Source organism: Fragaria vesca, linkage group LG4, assembly GCF_000184155.1.
Source record: "Fragaria vesca subsp. vesca linkage group LG4, FraVesHawaii_1.0, whole genome shotgun sequence".
Taxonomy (NCBI): domain Eukaryota; kingdom Viridiplantae; phylum Streptophyta; class Magnoliopsida; order Rosales; family Rosaceae; genus Fragaria; species Fragaria vesca.
Window position 1 is genome coordinate 14,605,364 of NC_020494.1, and position 21,629 is coordinate 14,626,992.

Here is a 21,629-nt window from a genome sequence, read left to right on the forward strand (position 1 = left end):
AAAAAATAAAAAAACACGCGGGTGTCAAATTTTATTTTTTATTTTTTTCTGTTTTACAAAAAAAAGTATAATAAAAAAAATGAAAAAAATGAAAAAAAAGAGGTTTGACAATTCCTTCGATGGAGTATGAGATCGAATAGAAAAAAAAAATGAAAAAAAAGAAGAGGTTTGCGGTCGTGAAAATTGAGGTTTTGGAAGATAAGTTTATGCAAAATTTAAATAGAGTAATTAAGACTTTTGATCCCTCTATATGGTTTTTAACTATTTGAGAAAACTTGGTCAAAAATTAATTCGGATGCCTAAAAAATGTCATTTATCAAAATTTCGCAGCAATTGGCAGTTTGCAAAAATTGCTGCTTTTATATTTTTAAAATTACAATTAAACCTTTAAACATTAGATTATAGTTTGTTAGTGTGTGATAAGTAAAAGGCAATTTCGGTACTTTCTCAAACTCCTTCTAGCTTTATTAATATTAGTCTTTCAAACTGCTCTATAAAAGATGGGATGACACTACGTACCACGTCCTTTTTTCTCCTTATAATTCTCGTGGTGTTTTTCTGTAAAACCCATAGTAAATATTGTTTTTAGTTTTTTCTACTACCTTGGTTTTTTGGGTAATTCAAAAAAAGGTTTCACTAAAGACATCAAAACCTAGTAAGAGACGAAAGGTTAAGCTAGATCTTTATTATATAAAGAGTATTATGGTCATTAAATTTGTCTTTTTTCTTCTATTAAATAAATTAACCATAGTTAATAATGGTTATACCTTTTTACACGTGGTTAAAAGTTGTAAATACTTGTAGTGTTAGGAAACATACACCCAAAGGGATACAAATTTGCTACCTACCCATACTTCCCCATCCTCATCCCCACTCACCTAGTTGAACGCCATATGTCCTATCTTTTAATCACATTAACCATAGTTAACAACATCAATTTATAACAATAAATTATATTATCTCCTAAATTTACTCTTTTTTTTTAGAATCATCTCCTAAATTTACTCTAATCACTTTTTTCTTTTTCTTTTTCTAAACAATTTAACAAAGTCTAACAAATTTGTTAGGACTCCTCCTAGTGTCGTTGTTATAGTGTCGTTGTTATCGACTCAGGCCACTGGGTTTCTTCCTTCTCCTTATATCTCTTTCCAATTTTATTTTTTTAGCGTCTGAATGCTATTCCTAATTTTTTGTTAACATTAATGCTAGTGCCATGTTTTTTATTTTATTGTTTAGTGTTTGAATGCTACTGCAAATTCGGGTATGTATATGCAAGAACTTATTTATTTGAATTGATAACAATAGCAATATATAGATATATACAGGATATGACTACTTGTAGTTCAATCACTTTGTTTCAAGTGTGAGATTGTTCTATGTCGACTTGGTAATTATTCTTTCAGAAAACCCCCAGACGTTATATATCTTTGTTGATCGATCTTGAGGAGTCCTAAATTTGTTAGGCTTTGTTATTTTATTTAGAAAAAAAAGAGAGTGATTTAAAGTAAAATATAATATAATATATTGTTATACATAGATGTTGTTAATCATGGTTAAAGTAATTAAAAAATATGACATGTGACGTTTAACTAAATGAGTGAAACGAGGGTGGGGAAGTATGGGTGGAGAGTAAATTTTCATCCAAATATAGTTGGGGTGAATATAGTTAGCAAACGTGCTGCATGTGAAACATTTGACAACTAATTTGTCAAGAAGTAAGTAACCTAGCTGACAGATGTGATTGATATTAAAGAGTGTCACACACCGCACACATGAAACAATGTCATGCTCATTGCCATATAAATACGACCATCACTTTGTACATTTTGCATATATACAACTCACTAAACTGATATTTGCTACAGAGATGGCGGGTTATGACGTGGTTGCCAGAACGATCATGATGTTTCTGTTTTCATCATCAACAGCGGCTCATGCAAACAACGTCGAGGTTGCCAAGATCTTCCACGAATGGACCATCCAACACCAGAAGGTGTACCTGAACGACTTCCACAAGGAAGAACGCTTTCAGATATTCAAAACCAACTGGGAATACGTTGAGAACTTTAAGAAGCTCCCAAATCAGACCTATACCGTAGGTCTCAATAAGTTCTCTGACTTAACCATAGAAGAATTCCTGGAAGCTTATAGTTGCGGCGGCTCAGATCCCACTCCCACAAGTACCCACTCAAACTCGACGTCCTCATCTCCTTATATCGGCATCGATTATATTGACTATGATACTTGCAATGAATCAATCGACTGGACGAAAGAAGGATATGTGTCCCGCCCTGGGCAACAAAGTCATGGTTCCACGGATTGTGGTAGTTATAAAAACCCAAGCCTGTTTCATTTGCGCAATCAGTCTGTGTGTGTGTGTTCTTTTCAAGTGACTTCTTATATATGATTCTTCTGATAAATATATTATGAAGGTTCATGCTGGGCGTTTGCGGCTGTAGCAGGAGTGGAAGGGATTGTACAAATTAGCAGGAACAATAAAAACATACCTCGACTATCCGTGCAGCAGCTCGTTGATTGTGATAGAAAGTATAACAATGGATGCCATGGAGGTCTCGCAATAGATGCTTATGACTATATACTAAAGAACGGAGGTATCACAAGTGCCGATAATTACCCTTATACCTATATGGAAGGACAATGCGACGTCGCTAAGGAAAAGCAGTTTGAGGCAGGCATCACCGGGTTTACTCTTGTTCCGCCCAATGACGAGTTTGCGCTGATGAAGGCAGTATGCAGGCAGCCTGTAACGGCCAGAATGACGGTGGCAAAAGGACTTCGGTGGTACACTGGTGGAGTATTCATGGAAGAGTGTGGACCCAAGTTAGGGCACGCACGCTGTGACCATTGTTGGAATGGGGAAGACTGATGACGGCGTTAAGTATTGGAAACTGATGAATTCGTGGGGTGAGGATTGGGGCGAAGGAGGGTATTTCAGAATTCTCAGAGGAACCGGCAAGCCAGAAGGTCATTGTGGAATAAATGTTGAACCTACTTATCCCGACATTTATCCCGATATATGAATTATCATCGGTAATTAATTAGAAGAATATATGTCATAGCCTTATCAAGCTTATCGGTGGCAAAAGTCATAGCCTTATCAAGAATTTCTCTATTAATAGGAATTCAAAATCTTGTCAATTGTTGGTATATGCATTCTGTTCTCTCAGTGTTTATGTCAATCCATCTTTCTCGGTTTTGATCCTTGCTTTGATGATGCTTCTTGTTTACCGGGAATAACTGTTTTTCTTCAGAAGTTCAAGCCTTGAAGTAATGCAATGAGAGGAAGAAGCATGACAAAGAAAAGTGAGATCGTAGCAGAAATGAGCTGCTGACATCAGATTGCCTATTATGTATGATTTTTGGATTTTGTTGGTTTAAATGGATCTATAAGTGAAATTGTTAAGCAACTCTTATATATGTCTGCATTTACAGTGCTCTGATTCAGCTTAATAACTTCTTTTAACCATAGATACTACCTATGTTCCTGTGACTTTAAGTCATTTAACTACCAATAATCTCACAAGGAGCCAAAGGTTTCAGATTTGGAGAAGTTGCTTTCATTTGGCTTTTCGCCAACATTTCCTAGGCATCATCCACTGTAACTGACTCGTAATCATTGAAAATGTGATATTAATAGCAATCCTACTCAGAGCACTAATCACGTTCATATGCATAAAGACATTCAGGAAGAATGGAAGAATTGCATAAAAAAATGAGCAGAAAATCCCCTGGTCAAATACGATAAATATGCACTTAAATATTGACAAAATGTCTTAGAAAAGGTTCACCCTTCACTTACAAACCCCTACTGTTAGTCTATTGAAGCAGAGGGTTAATAACAAATAGAAATGTAGGGCGATCTTCGCTGAGAAACTAAAGCAGAGTTGCTTTGGCATTACAGAAGCCATTTACACAACCTGTTGTCAGGACATTGGGGAGAAACCCAGGTAGCAAATCCATATAGCTGATGCAGTCTCAAACCTGCAAGTTAAATCAGAGAACCTTAAGCACAACCACGACATTAACTGAGCAAGCAATCGACAGATGGCACAATATGACCTCTGATTACTCACAGGAATATGTGGATCTAGGAAGACCCTCTAAGCAGGCAATCCATTGCCCGAGTTAAGTTTTTTGGACTTCTGGGTGATGCCAGAATTGACACAGCCACTGCTCCCTTCCCCAAAGGCCTTCTTAGGGTTCTTTTTGTCTCTTACCCTGCATATCAGAGACATAAACTAGGATCAATATCTTAATCCTATTTGTGAAATATCCATGTATTTACAAATTCATAATTGAACAATAGTTTGAGCAAGGATCTCTAGCCAAGGTCCAAGCATTAGCAAGCAACGAGCATACTTTCAGAATATCTCATACTTTTATCCATAAAACTTGTGCACTGAAATTGTAACATGTGTATCTCAAATGAACGAGCATGATGAGTCTTCCTTTGGGAATTGGGATTACATGCTAATTGACTCTCTTTTAAGTATCAAGAAGTGTGTCGAATATATCTTTAGCATCAATGTTAGTTGAAACTAAATCACCCTGTAAATTTGTAATCCTCCACCATTCAGCAAAACTCAGAGTACTATATTTATAAGCTATTTTAATCTTGACGAAAAAATCTGTCAACCACCCTGATTTACTGGAAAGTAATTGCAACAAGAGCTGATTTAACAAATCTACATAACATAAGCAGACCTGCCTTTTCCATAATGATAAGCAAGTCTATAGACAGCATATATCATGACACAGCATTCGTATGTTTGTGATATAACACCTACTTTCCCAGAGCTAATGATACAAATTATTTATGTAGGTGTGAAAGTGCAATACATTTACCTACAGAAGCATCAGCCTTCCATAAACAAAAACCAGAACAATATTTTAGCAGAGAAGTGCAACTACATATATGCTTGTATCTAAGTATATCTATCGAATGTAGTTTGAGTACCTTTTGATCTCCTCGCCTTTTGCAACATCATGGAGTGAGAAAAAGCATGGGTTGTAACCAATTGCACGAAAGTACTGGGGCCGAGCAACTCTTATTTCCTTGAGACTCTTTGTTCCTTGGTTGTAACAAACCACAAGCCAGTCATTGTAGCACAACAGGATGTCTCCATTTCTCAAAAACACCAGTGGTTCATAAACATCGTTGTCGAGTTCTGGCTGATACAAGCCTTCAACAACCAGAGTTTTCGTCCAGGACTCTTGGACACCATACTCCTTCATAACCCACATGTCAAATTGACTCGGATCATCACCACACACACATAAAACAAACAACCATCAAACACTCCCAACTTGAGACACTCTTTAAACTGCATCTCGATTGGCTCAAAGTAACCAGGTGCGGGTAGTGTGCGGAACTCTTCTGTTGCAAAGTTAAATGCATGTATAAACTGGAATGTTCCTCCACCAAAGGAAAGCCAATGAAGAGCTCCATGGAGTTCAGCATTGAACGGCGCTAACTGGGCAGAGTCCTTCGGAGTTTTCCCAATGCTTTTCCAAGCTCCAGTACCAAGTGTGTATATCTGAGCCTCATTGTCCCCATTGCGATAGTCATCGCCACATGTTTGCAGCACCTTATATTCCTTGGTTGCGGCGCTATAACCAAGTCCGAAGAAGCTACAGCATCGCCTCTTCTCATTAGACAGCGGAAGAGCGATGAACTCACCCAAAATGGGATTGCAGACATACAAGGGGCCAAGTCTAGTCGGGCCAGCCCCAGACAAAAGAAGCAAACCATTGCATGAGTGGGTGTAATCAATCACCTTTGATTTCCTCTTGTCAGATCTGATCTTGACCAGTATCCCAATGGTGGGTGATTTCGAGAGTCGCGTAAGCGAAAAATGAGGGTCGGAGATAATGGAAAGCCAGGATTTGCATACGCACCTGCAGTTGAGGAGGGTGTCGACCAAGACTAGCCGTGAGAGGATGTCGATGACTAAAGCCTGTGGAAGGTGTTGGAACCTGCAGGGGCCTTTGGGTTGACATTCTTCTTGTTGTTCTTGTCTGTTGATGGGTGAAACGTCTGCTGCTCGTTTCCTTGGACCCATTTTGGGGCTCTCTCCAACTCGTTGTTCTTCTGACTTCTCTACAAGTGGGATTTGATTTTGAGGAAGTGGGAATTTTGGGTAATGCGGAGAGGATGAGAGAGAGGGGCCAAAGTTGTGTGCTTTATAAGTGGAAAAAAACAAACCCTGATTTGTGGCGGGATTGTCAAACAGGAAAAGAACTTGGCGGGAAAGTATGCCGCGCGAAACACCCTTACGAAAATTACAGTTTTACCTATTGGAATTATGGGACTTGAAAGGAGATCAAATTATCAAATCCACTCCATCTATTAACAATGTTACAATGGATCCGGACCAGATCAAAATCTGTTTCATTGACATTAAGAAGAGAGATGGCAACAATACATTATTACATCATTTCCCTCTAAAACTCAGTTTTGTAAAATTGGTACATGAAAGAGAAAAAAAAAAATCATTCGTTTTAACAAGGTACCCAAGTGACCTATTAACTTTTTATACAGCTTATAGGGCAATTCCTCAATCTATACAGTAATATCTGTTGACCCAAAGTCGCAACCAAAACAAATGTAACTGTGAATGAATACGGCGTAGTGATTGTTTTAAGTCATCTATGGGACACGCTCCAATACTCGTTGGAGTGCTTGTTTTATACCTTCCTGATCAAGTGTTGTTGTCAGTTGTATTTCCTGCACCTGATGAGTCAAAGTTCATATTTAGGGTACATTTGGGAAGAGTGTCATTCAAATCTAGGGATTCATATTATATACATAGCTATATTGGTTGATAGAAAATTACCACGGGTTTGTAGACTAGTTGTATGTAGTTATTTCATATCATTTCAACTACATGGTATTAATTTTAAGCCATTTAATCAACTGTTTTCATGTGCTCTTTACTCATATATCCCCTATCCAACTCCAACCTTTTAAACTATAGATGTATGTAGGTCACGTTTGCAATTTGTTTGCTATGGGTATATCTGTGTGAGATCAAGAAGGAAATATGGAACTGACCTGCCTTCCTGCCCGTGCAAGGAGAGTAAACTTCCGGTTAATGGCTGGTGACTGAGGTAACAAGCAAGACAAAGTTAGAGTAAGAAAGTGTTACACTTGGAAACCTTTTTTGAAAGCACAATGAAGATAGGAAGTTGAAATATTTAACTGAAAGGAACTAACATTAGAGAGCCAAAGTTGCAGGTCCTGTGAAACCACCCTTTTCTCAAACCCTTGGCGAGTGATTCCTACATCATCTATTCTGGACATAGCAGCAAGTATCAAAGATCAGTTGTTTAAACTCCAAAAAGCCATCAGCTAGCATGTTCTTTATACACACCAGGCCAGAGATCATATGCTATACCAGAAAAGCTTAACTTGATCCTTTAGTGTAGAGAAATTAGGGAATTAACTTATATCATTGCATGCCCATGTATGGGCAGCCTCGGCAACAATTGGATTTGATGACCCAAAATAATGTTTGTGCTATATATGATAGGACCAAAAATTAGAATAAATGGAGTCTGAAAAAAGAACATTAAAGACTCCCATACACAATGTGCATCATTTACAATTAACAAAAAAGTATGAACCTTCTCTTATATCCCTGCTATGACTCTAAGTCATAATTTAAGGCCACTTTTATACCTCACCAAAATGATTATCTCTGTATTAAAAATTTTAAAATTTTAATTTAAGAAACAGCTTTTTATTGAGACAAAAAGCAAATAACAAGGAGCTTCAAAAGAAAAGAGAGCAGCTACAGCTAAAGGGGCATAGCAGCTCATCTTTAAGAACTAAAACTAAATAAAGAGATTATACCACAGTTGCTTCCCAGTTAAGAATAATGGAGAAAGACTATAATCCTTAAATTCCTAAGAAGTATAAGCCCCTAAAGATGCCTAGAACTTGACTCTCTCCCACAGGTCTTCTGTCACATCCCGGGACCCGCTCCGCCGTAACACGATATTGTCCGCTTTGGGCCCACCGGCCCTCACGGTTTTTGTTTCCTGCAGCTCAGGAGCAGCTTCCCAGTAGGTCACCCATCCTGGGATTGCTCTAGCATCAACATGCTTAACCTCGGAGTACCCATCCCCTCCGAAGCCGCTGAGCCACCAAAAGGCCTCGTGTTAGATTGGAGGTGGACATGTACATATACAGCACATAACCCCTCTCCGTTTGGCCGATGTGGGATATTACAATCCACCCCCTCTTGGGAGCCCGACGCCCTCGTCGGCACACTCGCACCACACGGCAGAGTGGCTCTGATACCATTTGTCACATCCCGGGACCCGCTCCGCCGTAACACGATATTGTCCGCTTTGGGCCCACCGGCCCTCACGGTTTTTGTTTCCTGCAGCTCAGGAGCAGCTTCCCAGTAGGTCACCCATCCTGGGATTGCTCTAGCATCAACATGCTTAACCTCGGAGTACCCATCCCCTCCGAAGCCGCTGAGCCACCAAAAGGCCTCGTGTTAGATTGGAGGTGGGCATGTACATATACAGCACATAACCCCTCTCCGTTTGGCCGATGTGGGATATTACATCTTCCCTCTCCACCCAACTATAGGTTTCAAATATTCTTCTATTTCTCTCCATCCAGACCACCCAGACTACTGCTAGCATCCCACAAGCCCCAAGAATTCTGGCTTTATTTCCTTTTCCAAAAGCTGAAAGATTTTCTTTGAACAAATCATTCCTCTCTGATGGAGCTGTCCAGACCACTTTTGCCACCCTAAATAATTTCTTCCATAAGAAAACTTCACAATGCACAAAGACATGATCAACACTTTCCCCTTGAGCCTTGCACAAAATGCACCAATGAGGGGCAAAACAGCAACCTGGGTCTTCTCCTTTGAAGAACATCAAAAGTGTTCAACCTCCCGTGTGCCACAAGCCAACCCAATATTTTTACCTTAGTAGGGGCCTTGGAGTTCCAAATAAACTTTGCAGGCACAAAGATTGGGTCTAGTCCACTACTAATTAGGAATCTATGAAAAGAGTTAGAAGAGAATCTCCCAGTAGACTCGAGCTTCCATCTCCTTTCATCTGGTTTGGATTCAACTAATCGAACATTTTCTAGCTTAGCCATCAACGAGGCAAACTCCTCAATCTCCTGTTCATTCAGATTTCTTCTGAATCCAAAATCCCAGATCATCGGAAAACTAGAGTGAACAACTAATCTTTCCACCAAAGAATTGGTGTGTCTCGAAAGTCTGAACAACCTTGGAAAGTCGAATCTCCAGGGTTGATCCTCTAACCAACAATCTTCACAAAACCTCACCCTTTTGCCATTTCCTACAACTAGTTTATGACAATGGGAAAATGCACTTAAACCAGCTGAAATATGTTTCCAGGGGCTTCAACTTGATCTGCCCAAAAATAGTTTTAAATCCCAACCGTTCTCATCGTACCCATATTTACTCCTTACTACAGCGTGACATGGATTCTCGCTCCAAACGAAATCTCCAAAGCCACTTCCCTATAAAAGACTTGTTTCTTGCAATTATGTTCCCAATCCCCAGCCCTCTTTCTCTACTTTTTGACACAATCTCCCAGCTGCATCTTTATAAAGGGCCACTTTCCACTCCAACATGAAGCAAAGGGAACGAGGCATGGACTACTGTTGCTAGTTTTACCACCAAGATACTGAATTTTGACCTAAACTGAATGCTTATTCATGCCTCGTGACAAAATTTTGGTGGCTGATCATTTGTTCAGTCATTGACAATTCCAAATTTATTGTTAAGCTCTTAGCATTCGTTATTGTTAGCAGGCACGTAGATGTATGATTCACGAGCATCAGCAATATATACAGCAATACCAATATGTAGAAGTTCCTAATCAAGTATTTCTTAACTTTTAGTTGTTTATGATGAAATTGTTCTCGCCAACAAATCTTTCAGTAGTCGATTTCAAAAAGAAAAGTATTCAGTAGTCACCAGTGACCATTGCGCAAAGGCAGACCAGAAACTGATTTGACGGTTTCTACCCTTTCCCATACATAAGACATTAATACTCTTGTAATCTTCCTATCACCGGGAGAATAACATTAAGTTGTAGATAAATCATATACGTTGAACCATAATGATTTTAGTGTTTCAATATACAATGAAAGTTTCAGAAACTGATAGAAGAGATTGAAGTCCTTACCCATCTTCCTGTAGTAGCTCTTCAAATATGGCTTCAAGGCCTGGAAGAGGTTCTATATTACTGCTATTGTTAGGGTTCAAAGAATCAGGACCTTCAGAGCCATCCTGAGAACAGACAAAATCATATGCTAAGCATTTCAATTTCACAATTGAGAGAGTAGAGTACAGCTGAGATATCAAGAATAGCATATATTACAGACCTGTGGTATCACTTTGTCCAATGTTTCTAAAAGTGGATCTTCCTCCAACTGTTTAATTGACAATGTGATTCTTGACTTTTCTCTGCATACGGTTGTAATAGAAACCCATATGAGTTTCATTTAACTGTATTTTGTTGGAAACTGAACAAATATCTTCTCTTATATCCAATGAGGAAATGTGTTTATATATGACTCACCGATCAATATTAATGATCTTAACTCTTACTGCATCGCCCTCCGACAAAATGTCTCTTACATCCTGAACTAAATCCCATGAAACCTCCGAGACATGTACTAGTCCAGTCAGATGATAAAGACCTGTTCCATAGATTTGTATGACAAGAATGAATATTTATATTTTTATACACTAACGTACAGGCTAAAACATAACTAAGAGAAACATACCATCAGGAAATAGTAGATGAACAAAAGCCCCGTAATCCTCCACAGAACCCACCCTAGCTTCAAAAACATCCCCAACACTAATTTTCTCAGAAAACTTGGACCAGACAGCTTCCTTTTCTGAGAATATCAGTTTCTTGTTTTCTTCATCTGCTTGGATTACCTAAAACATCAAGAAACTGAGTTAGTTTTACATGGGGAAAACCACTTCAGTACATTTAATCTTGGAAAATGGAAAAGCTGTATACAACGAGGCACTCTTGAATATCTGTAAGTTGTAACAATCAGCAAGCAATAAAATAGGATAGGACCTTCAAATGAATACTGTCCATATCAACCTCATCCTTTGATCTCCCAAACGGGAAATGGACAAGAACTAATTCAGTCTTAATTTTGGTATTAGAGTAACTAGATTCAGCTTGATACCTAATCAGGCTTGGCTGCCAGCCTTCCCAGACTTCTGTAATTTCCAGTTCACTAGAATCTGGATTTCCGACGGTTTGACTTTACTATCTTTTACTTTTGGAGTTATTTGAAAATACTTGTGTAAGTTAAAAAGGGAAATTAGGTCAAAGTAAGACTTAAGTTCTCTCTTCAAGTGCTTTTCTCTTTCCAAAAGTTTTCTGCATCATATTACTCTAGCTTTCTACACTTCAGAGTTTCTTTGCTAGAAAAAGGCTCTTGGCTTTTCAGGTAGTTCACAGATGTTTTCCCCTATAATTATCTAACCACACTCCACAGCAATTACTTATAAGACAAAAGTATTTTTATTTCCCTCCTCACACTGCAACATAAGGCCAATAAATTGGGTGGACACAGTATGTTAACAAGTTAATGAAAGTAGCTATATACGTACATCCTTACCTTTACAGAAATAAGAGAACCTGGTAAACCTTTTGCAATCTCCTGGACGCTTTTTCCTGGTTCTGCAAGGACGGCATAATAAAGAGTTGATAGTGAATATGCATCCACCTCCTAGAGCACTAGTTAGCTATACCAAACTCATTGCCCAACAGATGAATTTTGACTATCAGCAAATCGGCATAAATCATCCAAGATTGGTACCCAAATGACAGTGAGAGTTAATGAAGTTAAAGAAGATAAGCTAGTAATTGTTTTCTTTTTAACAAACAAACCTAGAAGCTTGACAGAAACATCAAGAGGAATTTCACCAAATAGTAAATTTCTTTATTACACCAAGGAAAAACAAACAATCAAACAACTTAAATGGGTGATATTAACTTCCCAAACACACCCCCGGCACACACACATACACAACAAATTGGGACCCACCCTGGTCTAACATGATACTTAGGGTAAAGCAAAGAGCATCTTCAAATCCATACACATTCCATTACCATGCGTGATGATAAAGTTTACTATAAAAGAATATAAAAGAATCTTAACACTAACCAACATATCACAGCTCACAAGAAACTATAGGAAATCTGTACCTTGGCAAAAGTGTGATGGGCTCAACTGTGGAAATGGAAGAAAACCCACTAAAGAATGAAAACGAACGAGCAAACCTCCACTGTTATACCCTTCAACCATCCCATCAAAGATGAATCCACTATCACTGTAAGCTTTGGCTACCTTCCAATCAGCAGACCTCTACTTCTTTGCAGAAATTAAGTATTAGCTCAGATAAGTATCTGGAGAATGTTATCCAAAAATAGATATACAAATTTTATGAAAATTTCCTGTTGGCATAAAGATTTCTGTTCATTTCATTATATTAAATATCTTTTCTTTACAGGAAATATAAAAGAAAAATGAGATAAGAACGAGGTGCCCTCTGGAATCATACTTTAAAGTATAACCCTAAAAACAAAAGAATGTAGCACATGATGAAAATTCAAGAACAAAGAGAAATCTCTACAATGCTATAGTTTCACAACCCAACAGAATAGCAGGAAAGAAGCCTAAGCTCAGAAGAAACGGCCCTATAAAAAAAACGACCAAAACTGAATTCACTCCCAATAGTTACTTTTCCAGCTAAAATTACCTTTATTTCCATCCAAACCCTTATTATCATATTGATGTTACAGCTCATAGTTAACATAAAAACTGATGCAGTAATGAATAAGATGTCAAAGTATCATGTTGGTTATGAAGGATGTTATCGCAATATACAACTCCACATCAGGCATCCTGAGTCTTGGGTCTCAATTTAATAAAAATCTTATCTGTCATTTGATTGACCTGGATGTAGTTACTTCAAAGTAGTAGCAAAGTGGGTAACTCATTAATGTATGAATGTATCAGACACCATATCATATATGCTCCATGTTAGACGACCAAAAGACCTCAAAAGATTGAGTGGCTAGGGAATAGGTCAATAATATACTTCATATCTCTGTGGAACTGTGAAACCAGCCTCACACTATGCCCCACCAAGCATTTCCTGAACCAACGACACATGGGATAAGATGTCTACTGACAATGCTGGCTACAATATCTAGATGTATCAGCCAATACTTCCTTTTTTCCAAGGGTCAATATTTCCTTCTCTCCCAATGAATGCTTCTCACTTCTGATATAGATACATCCTTAAATAAGAGTGCTGATATATCCCTCCCAGCCAATGTTTAAACTCTGATTTAGTTTGTAGACTGCAACTTAAGAAAGAACGAGCAAAACAACAGGCACAACCAACAAAACTAGACCACAGCAGCATTCCAATTATAAAGAACAGGATGGAAAGAGAAATGTCAGGATTCTGAGGGAAATCTACCGCAGAGAGGTTCTAATTGCCCCTTTTCCCACATTAGCTCCAGCTAACCCCTTCAAATTTTATAATCTCCTGCTATGTCAGACTTCTGAGAGAATCAGTGCAGAGGGGTTCTAAAATGCACATCTTTCCACAAATGCTCCACCTCCAACCCCTTGAAATTCTATTATCTCCCTCCATCCAAATGATCCAGATTCTATCATCTTCCCAGCAACACTCCCTCTCTCCCTAAAAGAATATCTGTATCTTTAACGCAACTAACCCCAATGCAACACTATCTATGTGACTGTTCAAACTGATATTAGACTCCCTGAAAACCCCTTTTCCATAAATTTTATGCCATTAGACATTGTAAAATCAAAATGGATCCAATTCAGAACCAAGAACCATCTTTCCCCATTATACACCAATAGGGGAAACACATACATCATGTCTTCTCCTGTGTACAATGTCACATGTATCGACCTTTCCAGCTATCCAATATTACAGAAGAGAGAATGAATTTAAATGAGAAACACAAAGCTGTTTCCCCAACCCACCCTTCCCAAGAGCTCAACCTTTCCACATTATCCCCCATATATATGGGGAAGAAAATCCATTGATACCTTGCAATGTATCTTTCCATGAGCCTCAAAAATAAATGTTGCACTCCGAGCCATTTACTCGGCGCAACCCCTTTTCACTTCTAACGATGGCATATACCACACCAAGTTTGTATCCTCTGGAAATTCCCATAGCCACTAGGGAAAACAACTTCCCATTGACTAGTGATCCTCTGGTTCTTCTTCCGCCCCTTCTCAAGCTCCCATCAGTTTCTCAATCCTTTAAGCCACACCCGGTGCAACCCACACTCTCCAAAAACTGAGTATGAACAAAGCTAAACAAAGCATTTACCTTTACGCTACTTTATCTCATTCATGGCTCATGTCATTACAGAAGCGCATAAAAAGTGCACTACTTTACTCATCTCAAACAATCCTTTCACATAATTAATAAAACAAACAGCTTAAAATGAACATTCCATGACACAAACTAGTATTACAGAATGAACAAAACCCAATTAGAAATCATAAACAAAAAGCAAAGTTGAACACACCCGAGCCTGCTCAGTAGAGGGAGATGAGTCCTGCACTTGAGTCTTGCTCGCAGCGCAAACCAGAGACGTTCTTTTCTTTCCAACACACTTGTGAGTTTGCTTTGGCGAGTTGGAGTGGGTCAAGAAACAAGAGGAGACTGAGCCAGTATTGGAAGACGAGGCATCGCTGGTGATGAACAAGAGGCGTGAGAGTGATCCAAGGGCCACAGTTGCAGTGTATAAAGGCATCTCCTTGGTTTGAAATGGTAATGTTGAAGTGAGAGTCAGGGAAGCATTTGGATTGTGGTGGGTTTTGCAAAATGGGAATGGAAAGATTGGATAACGTATCAGTTTTGGTGGGGAGATGGCTTGAACACAGGGTGTGTTTGAACCTTCCAAGTGGCCTATCTTAGCCCACATATGCCATCTATCATTTCTTTTTCTTTATTTATTACAATTTCTGAAAAATGTGTTTTGACGAGAGGGAAGTCGATACTTACATTTACAAATATTACATTTAAAATGAGGTATTGATTGGGTAATGTTAGTTTTAAAAAAGGTAATTACCTCACCAACCATATTTTTATGAATTTATGAATAAACTAATGTCAATGTGGAAATCCAAAAGGTTTTTAAAATTGAACTCTTTAAAAGCAAAAACTGCAAAGTTTATAACTATTATAAGAAAATACTACTATTTTCATGGGAAGTGTCTCCGTTTACATGAGTTAAATCACAAAAAAGTAAACTTTTTAGAAATCAAAATGATTCTTAAGATTGAACTCACTTAAAGCAAAAGTTGCAAAGTCTACAACTACAAATATCATAAGACAAGTCTATTATTTTGATGAGAAAAGTTTACAACTATCATGAGACAAGTCTACTATTTTCATAAAAGATGTCTACCATTTACATGAGCTAAATTACAAAAAAGTATTTTCTGGAAATCAAAATGGTTTTTGAAATTGAATTATTGCAAGACAAAAGTTGCAAAGTTTACAATTATTATTAGAAAAATCTACTGTTTTCAAGAAACATGTCTACCATTTAAATGAGCTTAATCACAAGAAAGTATACTTTCTAAAAATCAAAATGGTTCTTGAGATTGAACCCACTTAAGAAATGGTTCATATGGCTGCAAGGTCCACCTGGCCGCAACCACTAATTACTCCACTCGTCACTCAGCCCGCATCTGATTTGCAACAACCCTCATCTATGACCATCATCCATGATCAAGGTTTCCCTTTTAATAATTGATTTTATATGCCTAGTTAAAATCAATTCGAACTTTAAGATTCGAGATCTTATTGTAATAATTGCGAGCTTCCTTTACATACGTTGGATTTGAACCTCTTTTGCGAGGATTTGGTGATATTTTATACTATGTGGACTAATTGGATAACCTATTTTATCGGCTTGGATGTTTATTTTATTGATCTCCTTTTTGTGATGTTGATATTTAATGTGTGCATACGAACTGGGTGGGGCATTTTGTGGTTTGAATCGGTTTGAAATTTTATGTTCATAATATGTCACAACCATTTTAAAAAACAACAACTCGAGATTGGTCCTGCATATCTAGGAATTTAAGCCTTGTACAAATGGAATTGAGATTTAATGGATGACTCTCGAGTTCCTTATACTTGGGATCACCCTATTATCTGGGTAATGCATATGACTTGTCATTTTAAACACATTTGATAGCTGCCTCTCAAGTTTCATAGATTGGGAAAGTTGTGTTTTCCTTTTACTTTGTGGCAATAAGAAATGCTTGTGATATATATTTTCTGACCAAAGTGGAAAAGATTTAAGCATGGTGCCAGCACTACTACACAAAAACTTTCAATGTTCAAACGTCATGAAAAAGGCTTCGACGTTTTTCAAACGTCATCTACTTCGCCGTCTATACTGGAGTCATGGATCCACACCCCTTCAATCAAACGTCATGAAAAATCTTTAATGACAATTGATAAACGTCATCGAATGTCTGTCAATGACATTTCCTAGATGTCATGGAAGATTTCTTCTGAGACATTTTTCAAAAGTCATAAAGAATAGTTTATGGCACTTACGGACTGTCATTGAAAATTTATCATGATGTTTATTCTTTTTCATATTTAAAAAATATATATTTAATTTCTAATTAAATCTAGAAATCAAATGTCATTATGTTTAGACATCATAATAAAGAAATAATACTATTGGTATTAGATTTATTAAAGAATCACCTATTACTGTTTTCATTTAGTTCCCCTACATAAGAGTCCCCTAAAAGTAGGGCTGGGCATGGGACAGGACGGGACGAGATTGAGCTAATCCCACGTCCTGTCTCGGACATTGCACACGGGACGGGATCGGGACGAGACGAGACCAATCCCGGCCATCCCAAAACTGAAAAGAAAAAAAAATAGAAAAAAAAATGTCTATGGCTTGGATCTAATGACATGTTTCTACATCAATATCTCAAAATCTAATCTTTCAATATCAATAACATGTTGTTATATATATATACATACAATGCTGATCAGGTGCGGACGTCCGCACTAAAGTTTTGGTGCGGATTTCCATTTTTGCACCACTTCCCGATTGAATTTCCTCAAACTTCCTTCTAGATATATCTAGATCATCTTGTGTAGATCATCTCTGCAAAATTTCAGCCAATTTGGTGATCGTTAAGACCCTCAAAATTGAAAAACAAATCGACGGCCTGTATTTTGTCCGGTTCAGGTATATAACAGAAAAACGCAAGTTTGAGGGCCTTAATGATCACCAAATTGGCTGAAATTTTGTAAAGATGATTTACACAAGATGATCTAGATATGTCTAGAAGGAAGTTTGAGGAAATTCAATCGGAAAGTGGTGCAAAAAATGGAAATTCACACCAAAAACTTTGGTGCAGACGTCCGCACCTGATCAGCACTATATATATATTGCTATTCTGTCTACAAATAAAAAGGGATTGCAAAGAAACAAAAAACAAAGGGAATTAAAGAAACCATTTGCCCAGATGCCTCAAAACTCATAGAGTTCACAGAGTTAGCTTAATCCGTAGCATATAAAATATGTAACTGAATAATAATAATTTGTAATTTTACAGAGAAAGCCATTACAATATATTACATTCACTTATACCATACAACTTCAATTTATCAGAAAACATGTTTTGCAGTCTTTCTTTCAGACTATGATATTATGTATTTCATTATAAAAGAAAAGTTTCTACTGGTTTATGATCATGTTCGACTTAACTACTACAACACAGAGAGATTAATCATTCCATTCACTTGGTTTCAAGCAGCCCAAAATTTAGACTAGCTACACCAACACACAATCTAAATTCACACTTCAATGACAAATCTGAAAGATGCAAGAAGGCAAAAACTAAAACAACTAACAATTTAAACAAAAGCCAGAGACTCCATGATTTCAGAATCTCCTTATCCAACCCTTTTCAAAAGACACTGACCCAATTTCCGTTCATTTATAATCAAAGCAAACTTGCAAACCAACAAACCACTCACAATTCAAAGACCCTACACAGAATACAAAATTAAATGAAAGCAAGAGGGCATCAAGAACACATGCAGGAGGCTGATTTGAAATTGGATTTGCAGCTCCAAGCAGAGGGATTGATGTCGTTGGAGGAGATGGTGATGCGCCTCTTGATGACGTTGTTGACGAATTCTTAAGGCCAGAAGCAGAGCGCCATCGTTTTTGGGAGAGAATGGATTGATGTATTTGGGTGAAGAACTGAAGACCAGGAGAACGACGATTTGGGATTTCAATTTTGACAATTTGGGGTTTTGCGATGAGAGAGTTAGAGCGATTTGGATTTTGGGATGAGAGAGTGAGCAGACTTGCGTTGTGCGAATGAGGTTAGACCAACGGTTGATGATAAAAACTAACGGCCCAGATTACTTCTAATTTATACACGGGACGGGCCTTAAACTTTCAGTCCCACGTCCTGTCCCGTTGATCTCTAATGGGACGGGCCTGATTTTTATAGACTTCAATCCTGTCCCGTCCTGTCAAATTTCGGGACGAGATCAAGACGAGATCGAGATTTAGGTTTTTTATGCCCAGCCCTACCTAAAAGAAAACCAAAAGTTGATAAACAAGGCAAATACATGACGTTTTTAGGCAAACGTCATAGAAAGAACATACGATGACGTTTTCGGGCAAACGTCATTAATTTGCTGTCATACAAACTTTTTTTTGTAGTAATGATGACATAAACCCTATGACCCGCTCCACTCCACTGCACTCCACTGGTCTCCAACTTGCAACTTAATTGTTCCTTTAAATAGGAAAGACAGAAAATATTAATAATCAAAACAAATTTCCACACAAAATTAGTAAAATTCTAGATAATGTGGAAACATCTATTATTTGTAGCTGCATCATATCTCAGATCATGGTTTCTCTTGCTCCAAGAGCTTACCGAGATTAACAGCTCCTTCAACTCCTGCAATTTGTTCCAGAAATGATGTAACTATATCATAAATGGAAGCAAGATAAACACAGCTGCAATATATGATTACATGTTATACATGTATATAATTGGAGTTGAAAAACGGTTTGTGGCTGCATGAGATATCCAATAGTTAACAATCAGACAAACAATCAAATGAACAAAAGAATATCAAACAAATAAAGATGGTATCGAGCACAAAAATAGTCACAAACCTGTCGATAATTTAACTAAGGTATAACCATATCAAGTGGAAGTTATGATTCTACACTTAATAAATCACAGACAGAAAAAGTTTAATCACATACGCAATAAAGTCTTCAAAGAGTTCACATATTTCTAATTACATCAAACATCTAATTCTATGTAACTTAAAAGCTCAGACAATCTCTAGAAGAATCCTATATGAGATCCCACAAGCAAAAGTTGATATTTGTGCAATTACTAATCACATACATCTCATTATAACTATACACCTAACATGAACCTAAGCATATAATTGATAAAGCAATGAGGAACTAAATAGTAGCACAAAAGACTCATACCCAAGGAAGAAAATTTCGGTGATAACGGAAATTTCGACCCTCCAAAATATGGAAATTTCGAAGGAAATTTCGGGAAAATATCGATTGCAGTAAAAAAAATGAGAAAATTGATGGAAATTTGAAGAAAAACAAGGAAATTTTAAGCCAAACTTTAAGAGATGTTTGTTTTCTATATTATGTACTATATTTGAAATGAAAACCTTGAATAAACATTGATCTATATGGAGTTGTAGTAAGTTAAGGTAAAAATGTTAGTGCTGAACCGTTAATAAATGAATTAAGAAGTGTAGGTTAGGTAGTTATAAATGAAATTTTTTTGAAAGGTAGATATATTAAAAATGAATTAGGAAGTGTAGGTAAAAAAGTTTTTTTATTTTTATGGAACTGTATGTAAAAAAGTTAGTTGAAGATTAGACGTTTACCTAATTTTTATACTTTTCAGATTTGGAAAAAAAAACCAATATATATATAATAAAGATACTAAAATTAATAACTTGGATGGTTAGTAGGGTTGGTTACAGTGTTAACCTTATACCAACCCAACCAAGGTTCGAATCCCTTGGCTGCAAAACATTATTTTTCCGTGCACCAGTCAAAGTCAAAAATTTCGGCTGGTCACCACACTCACCATATCCATTTCAAATTTCGGCGGGAAATTTTTCTGGGTGATTTCAACAGTTTTGGCCAAATATCGAAAATATCGCGAAATATCGATTTTTTCTTCCTTGCTCGTACCTTCTTGGGATTATGCAAATAGTCATACAACTAGAAGGCTGCCCGCGCGTTGTTGCGGATCGCATAGTGCGCATTTCAGATATACTACTAAGCTTATATTTATGAAGTTGATAACATATGCAACGCAATGCTGAAAGAAATGTGAAAATATTGCTTTTAGATAGAGGCAATCTGAAAATATGAACACTATTTCAATATATAAATATCATTTCATTATTACATTACATTGTGCCAACCATCAACATAAGTATTAAAAAAAATGGGCACGGTTATTTTACACGGTGCCAGCCATCAAAATAAGACAAAAAAATTGGCACTTAGCTATTGATGGAGGTTCGACCCAAATATGTTTCCTTCCAATTCTTTTTATACAAAAATGGCTATATGTAGTTGCAGTTTGGGGTTATATCAAAGAGTAAGTCAGTGGGAGGTTATTCAAAAAGTTGCTTCCTCCAATTATATGGATAGAGAAAACTGACACTGCAAGTAAAAGCCGATATCCTACTCACTCAATGCACTTGCACTTAGAGGTAGAATTCCAAAACCAAAACCTGCAAAAAACCAAGCCGAAAACCAAACCAAAACCAGAAAAAACCAAACCGAAGCAAATCAAACCAAATTAAGCAAAACCGAACCACATTAGTTTGGTTTGGTTTTGTCCCTTGAGAAACCAAACTGAACCGAAAAACGGAATCCACGTAAAATGACGTCATTTTGTTTTGATTGTCTTATTAAATATTTTATTTGATTAAATGGTTTTAGGTTTTATGTTTTATATGATTATAGGATGTGAAATCCACACACCTCAAATTATAATCCACACTCCCACTTTCTATTTTTAGTCATCATTTTCATAAGAAGATCTCATTCTTTCATTTGATAAAATCAAAGACCTCATTCTTGCGAGCTTAAGATGATGGACTATAATATTTAATTTATTTTTCTCTTCTTCATTCCTAATTTATTATTTTTAAACTTTAAACTTTATTTTGATGGACTTTAAACTATTCACGATTGATGTGTTGAAGGTGAACTTTAAAGTTTTCAAATTATGGTATCATGGAGTGTCGTTGTGGTCTATTCCTAATTGTTTAGCAATTATCGTGTATTAAACTTTCAAAGTACCATTAGGTTACAATTTTGAGAAATTTTATTCACACATTGCTAGATACTAGATACACATCTCTTACTTAATACACCACCTTAAGATTTTTATATTTTAATATTTTGCTTAATACACAACCTCAAACTTTCTAAAATAC

At 37.0% G+C, this 21,629-nt stretch overlaps 2 protein-coding genes and 1 pseudogene across 3 annotated transcripts; 1 reads left to right on the forward strand and 2 right to left on the reverse strand.

Annotated features, from left to right (window-relative positions):
- The first annotated feature begins 1,867 nt into the window (after nucleotides 1-1,867).
- LOC101311759 (fruit bromelain-like) lies at nucleotides 1,868-2,887 on the forward strand. The gene is made up of 2 exons (XM_004298190.1): nucleotides 1,868-2,324; nucleotides 2,433-2,887. The coding sequence occupies exons 1-2, from the start codon at nucleotides 1,868-1,870 to the stop codon at nucleotides 2,885-2,887; spliced, it is 912 nt and encodes a 303-aa protein (XP_004298238.1).
- Nucleotides 2,888-5,252: 2,365 nt separating this feature from the next.
- Nucleotides 5,253-6,083, reverse strand: LOC101312054 (F-box protein CPR30-like). Its single transcript, XM_004298191.1, has one exon. The coding sequence runs from the start codon at nucleotides 6,081-6,083 to the stop codon at nucleotides 5,253-5,255; it is 831 nt and encodes a 276-aa protein (XP_004298239.1).
- A 358-nt stretch (nucleotides 6,084-6,441) lies between these two features.
- LOC101312343 lies at nucleotides 6,442-12,472 on the reverse strand (annotated as a pseudogene; the record flags this gene model as incomplete). Its single annotated transcript, XR_184581.1, has 9 exons — nucleotides 6,442-6,754; nucleotides 7,076-7,126; nucleotides 7,238-7,316; nucleotides 10,207-10,310; nucleotides 10,406-10,487; nucleotides 10,603-10,723; nucleotides 10,811-10,970; nucleotides 11,672-11,733; nucleotides 12,262-12,472. The product of XR_184581.1 is annotated as a 30S ribosomal protein S1-like (transcript).
- Between the last annotated feature and the right edge of the window lie 9,157 nt (nucleotides 12,473-21,629).